Consider the following 6000-nt stretch of genomic DNA (forward strand, 5'->3'; position numbering starts at 1 on the left):
GCAGGCACTGAGCCCAGCAGTGACCCTGGAGGAAAAAAAAAAAAATTCTAGTAATGAGGAGTCGGGAGGTAGCGCAGGTGATGATGCAAAGCTCAAGGACCCGCATAAGGAACCCGGTTTGAGCCCCCGGCTTCCCCATCTGCAAGGGAGTCGCTTCACAAGTGGTGAAGCAGGTGTCTGTCTTTCTCTCCCCATCTCTGGCTTCCCCTCCTCTCTCCATGTCTCTCTATCCTCTCCAACAATGACAGCATCAATAACAACAACAATAATAACTACAACAATAAAACAACAAGGGCAACAAAAGGGAATAAATAAATCATAAAAAAATTTAAAGAGTTCTAGTAATGAAAGTATATTTTCTTACTGTTCTATATTGTGTTACCCTGATAGCTTAGCTGTTTGTTTCAAATACCATTCTCCACTTTGTAACTGGCTAATGGTATATTTTCAAAAACATCCCTTAGGATATGCATGAAGGCTTATAGTAATCCTCTTCCTTTTGTATTAAATAATGTTTTAAAACCTATGAATAAATTATTTTCTAATTTGTCTTGAATGCTCTTATTTGTAAATTGTTATTGAAAAATAACTAACCATATAATAACCACTATAATTTCAAAAACAGTTGTCTTGGGGGTCTGGGTGGTGGCTTACCCGGTTAAGCCACACACATTACCAAAACACAAGGACCTGGGTTAAAGTTCCCAGGATGCTTCATGAACAGTGAAACAGGTGTCTCTCTTTCTCTCTCCCTTACTATATTCCCCCCCCCTTCAATTTCTCTCTATCCTATCCAATTTAAAAAAGAAAGGAAGAAAGAAAGAAAAAGAAAGGAAAATGGCCACTGGGAGTGGTGAATTCATAGTGCCGGCACTGAGCCCCAGCAATAACCCTGGTGGCAGGGAAAAACAATTGTCTTTACTGTGTCAACTATATATATTTACGATTACACTCTAAGTAAGAATTAATATGTTCAATGCCTTTTTTTCCTTCTTTAGGCATGGCTGATGGCAAACACTGTACTTTCCCACATCTGCCTGGCAAAACATTTGTCTATAATGCTTCTGAAGATAGACTGGAATTGTGTGTGGATACTGCAGGACATTTCCCCATCGGTCCTGATGTTGAAGATTTAGTTAAAGAGGCTTTAAGTCAGGTTCGATCAGAGGCTTCTACAAGAAGTAGGGAATCAAGTCCCTCACATGGGCTATTAAAACTAGGTAGTGGTGGAGTCGTGAAAAAGAAATCTGAGCAGCTTCATAATGTAACTGCCTTTCAGGGAAAAGGACATTCTCTAGGAACTGCATCTAGTAACCCACACCTTGATCCAAGAGCTAGAGAAATTCCAGTTCTAAGAAAGCATAACACAGGGACAGACTTTAGTAATAGTTCCATTAAAACAGAGCCTTCCGTATTCACAGCTGCTCCGAGTAACAATGAGCTTATTCGAATGGCACCTGGAGTAGTTACAATGAGGGACAGCAGGCAAATTGATCCTGATTTGGTGGAGGCCCAGCGAAAAAAATTGCAGGAAATGGTTTCTTCTATTCAGGCTTCAATGGACAAGCATATGCGGGATCAAAATACAGAGCAGTCACCATCAGATCTTCCTCAAAGGAAAGTAGAAGTTGGAAGTGCTATGAAGTCTGGAAGTCTTCAAACTGGCCTGCCTGAATCTTTTTCTTTAACTAGTGGCACTGAAAATTTGAATACAGAATCAACTGATAGCTGTGTGGCAGAGGCACTGGGAGCAGCATTTGCCACAAGATCAAAAGCACAAAAGGGAAATTCAGTGGAGGAGCCTGAAGAGATGGATAGTCAAGATGCTGAGATGTCAAATACAGCTGAGCCAATGGATCACTCTTGATTTAGTTAGAGGCTAAAAAGGCAGAATGTTTATTGTGAATATGTAATATTTGTTGGCTGGGCCACATACCTTGATTAGTCATTAAAAATCCTGTACGTATATAATTCAAAGATTATATCTTGTTATTCATGCATGATAGCAAATCTGTGATTGGCAATAGCTTTTAATACACTGCTGCCCAGGCTGGCTCTGAATTTCTATAAATTAGTTATTAGATCTGCTGAAAGTTATTGGATCTCCCATATATGTGGTTCATTGGAAAGTTTTTTGTAATTTTAATTCCATGAAAGTCTTAATGTTTCAAACATGAAAATTCTGTTGCTAAAGCTGATGTCTAAAGAGGCTAGAACTGGGAGAGAAGTGAGATTTTGCTAATGTTGATGTCATCAGGGTAACTATCCCAGCATGCTTATTATTATTTGAATGCCAAAAGGGTGACATCAGTTTGAAGGTTATCCGAACTAATTTGTATTTAAAATTCATAAAATGATTTAGTAAGACATTGGGGGATGCTGACATTCCCTTGAAAGTAAACTTCACAGAGATATGTATTCTTGGTAAAAAAAAAAATATCTTAAGAATAGAGTGTAATGATAAATATTTTGCTGACGAGCAAAGTGGGGGAAAATATCTATTCTAGAATGATAACGTCGATGTGATTCGGTTATGTTGCTTTCTGAGCCAGCATAGCCAATTGTGTGCTCTGTTGTTGATAACATGTTACCATTACTTTTTGAATCCTGACCTGGTCGAGTGCCACGGGTTTTTTTTTTCCTTTAATCTTGCAGAAAAGTTGATTGCAAAATATGATAGAAAGAAATAATGGTAGCAGTAGTTAATCTCTAATTTTCAGAGTTTGTCAGACTCACAGAATTTATAAGAATTTATCTTTGTGAATGAGTTACAATGTCCTACAATTGTGATCAGTGGTATTTAAGCTTGTATATGATATCTAAGTGTCTTTGAGCCCCTTTGAACCAAAAATGTTTCCTTTTTATTTTTAAAGCCCTTAAGATTTTCTTTATTTTGTTGGGTTTTCTTTATTGCTTGGATTTTGATGCAAATTTTACTGCATCATACCCTAATCAACTGGGCATTCGCCTAAATAGTTTTCTAGTGCCAGTTTTCTCAAGAAGCAGATTTTGTGCTTATTCCCTAAAGACAAAGAATGTTTATCCTGAGATTGGTATAGCACTATTTTATCCTATTCTGCAAATCTGTAATCTGAAATGTACATTTCAATCCATCCTTTTCCTCTTCCTCTGTTCACTGAAATTAAGTTGAATTTGAATGGATGAAAGACAAAATGTATGTTAATACAGTCTCCTAGAGCATTCAAAGCCTGGCTGTCTCTGATTGCACGAAACAGATACAGAACTCTGCATTCTAAGAAAATGTACAGAAAGTTTATCATCAGGTGTTTTAAGTATTCTGGCCTATTGATTCAGAGGGAATGTAGACAGTACTTTAACTTGTGTTTCCAAATAAGGGAGGTTTTGTTTTTCTTTCTATGAAAGTATCTCCAACTGAATCCACTCACTAAATGAATAACTCCATTTTGAATAAATAGTAGAATATGTAGACATTTTGTGATGTCTCAGCAAGACATATATTGGTTAGTTCAGGTTAGTTCTATCACATCACTTTTTTTTTTTTTTTCATCATCGAGATTTCACCACTGTGGGCCAATACATATATATATATATTTGGTAGAAGAGATTCAGAAATAGGCAAAGATACCATAGCACCGAAGCTTCCTCCACTGCGGTGGAGGCCAGGCTTGGATTTGGGTTATGCATGGCAAAGTAGGTGACTTAACTATCCAAGTGAGCTTTTCTGCTGACCCTTTACAGCACACTTTTAAGCCACATTTTTATCTCCATTTTTCTAAATTCACTTTCAGATATCTTCTATCAAAATAGGAAAGCTTAGACCTTGTACATTGTGCACTAGAACTGCAGGAGCAAAATAGTTTAGTGTAGGTGGCTTCTATGTATGAAGTTAAAAGTCACAGGTATCACTAACCACTATAATATTTTTTGCCTTTTTCAGCTGTTGAAACATCCCAAATCCCCCCACCCCCTCTTTTTTTTAAGTTGAAATAAAGGAAAACTTTAATATAATGCCGTGCTTCCAGGTAAATGTTATAAAATTACCTTTTTAAAAAAACAAATGCTTTCTTCACCTGTGGATTGGTAAATTTCAGAAATAACTGACAGATGTACTTTCACAACATAAAGTAAAAATATCAGTAATATTTTTAAATCCCTGTAACATTAAATATTACACTTAGTCAAATTAAAGTGTACTGGTGAACATTCAAAGGTGGGCTTAGTCTCTGACAACACAATTTCTCTCCACAGCAATGCTTTTTAGAAACTAGTGAAGCATAAATAAAACAAGTTGCGTTTGCCCTTGATGAGGAACAAAAGTCATGATTCTTAAAAACAGGCTTCTTGAAATTATTTTAAGTAAGCAAAATTTGTCTTGGGTAATTAATGATTTGTGAGAAATGCACCAAATAACTTCACAAAGAAGTTTTTAGAACAAAATTGAAGTTTTTAGGTATCATATTTGTCCTTCCATATGGTTATCGTCAAATATAAGACTATTGAATGATTATTTTTAGTACTACCATTTGTGATTACCACAATTTTAATCCAAACTAGAGACCTTTATGTTAAGATACTTTTAGCTAAAGATTAACATCATAATTTAACCCAATAATTAAATCCATTTGTAATGTTTCACTGAAAATTAAAGTAAAATTTGTTTTAGTAATCAAATTTCTAGTTCATCTAGTTAACCTAACTTTGAATTGATGACCCAAAATAAGTAGAAGTGAAGATGGTGTGTCTAGAATACTGCTAGTGAAAAACCAGTTAAAATTGAAGAAAACAAAACATTGCTAAGTATTACGAGCTAGAATATAATTAGCTCCAAGGGAATGCTTATTCAGCAACTAGTTAAGGAGCAAAGGCTAAGGCCCATTCCATTCCCTACCCCTCTTTCAGTTTGTTTAAGTAGTTCGTGAAATTTGATTTATAAAGTCTTCTGATGATTTTAGTAAGCTTTTACAGCCAAGCCTGCTGTCTGCAGTTAAGATAATCTGAAATGCATTTGTGAGTCCCAGCCAGCCACATGTCCATATTGCCATTATTTTTAACTATCCAGTTTCATTGGAAATGAGCAGATTTTTCCATATGGTCTCTTACCTCAGGGAAGATCACTTGCTAGTAACTCATGTACTACTCATGTTTTTTGACAATTATACTGACATACATGTAAACTACTAAATGCAAAATTTGTAACAGTATTACTTTATGTAGTTTCCGACCTTAACAGTGGCTGGCAGTAAACACTTGCTTAGAATTTAGACCTTACTAGCAACTATCGAGTTTGAAATAAAATGATAACTTCTATCATTGATAGAATTGGCCAGTGTACAGAATATTACAAAATGTTTGAATTCCAAACATCAGTACAATTGTGTTTTTATATATCAATAATAATTTTAATTGGTTCATAGTCAAAATACTACAGAGCAGAGTTTGAGGGTGTTGCGGTTCTCTAAGCAAGGTTTCATGTTAGGATTTTCATGAACATCTTTGAAATTTCTTATTAAACTCTACTCATCTGAATATGAATTTAAAATGACCTTTTCTAACAGTATTAGTGAGATACATATTCTAACTATATTGGGTTATCCTGCATTTCAGTGTTGCATAATTGAACAACATGATGCAACCTCAACATTCTTCATAATTTTTTTTCAAATCAAAACATACAGTAGTGGAATGTGTACCTATGGAATAAAATAACAAATGAGAGTTATATCACCAGTTAAGATTTACAATTAACTTTTAAGTTCTGTCATTCTTAATAATTCTTTGAGATACTAAGTGTTTAAATTCATATTTAGTGATACTTAAATCGTGAGGACTTTAATGTGTGTTCCAAAATAGCAGAAAATGTAAAAAATTGTGAATTATTGGAGAAAATGCCATTACTTGTATATCTGACATTTAATTTTTTAAATTATGGAGTCTACATGCTTTTGTAGTATATTAATAATACAATGATTATTCTCTTGTAAAAGAAAAGGAAAACTAGTAAAAGTTATAGTTGATGTT

The 6000-nt window shown here is 34.8% G+C and overlaps 1 protein-coding gene across 2 annotated transcripts in view; it reads left to right on the forward strand.

The window, feature by feature from the left end:
• Positions 1-6000, forward strand: part of VCPIP1 (valosin containing protein interacting protein 1) — a 34610-nt gene extending 28610 nt beyond the window's left edge. For both annotated transcript variants that reach the window (XM_060200755.1, XM_007527024.3), the window contains one exon: positions 999-6000. In XM_060200755.1, the coding sequence (XP_060056738.1) occupies positions 999-1867 (869 nt within the window). In that variant the 3' untranslated portion in view covers positions 1868-6000. The remainder of the gene's footprint in view (positions 1-998) is intronic.

Source organism: Erinaceus europaeus, chromosome 1 (assembly GCF_950295315.1).
Source record: "Erinaceus europaeus chromosome 1, mEriEur2.1, whole genome shotgun sequence".
Taxonomy (NCBI): domain Eukaryota; kingdom Metazoa; phylum Chordata; class Mammalia; order Eulipotyphla; family Erinaceidae; genus Erinaceus; species Erinaceus europaeus.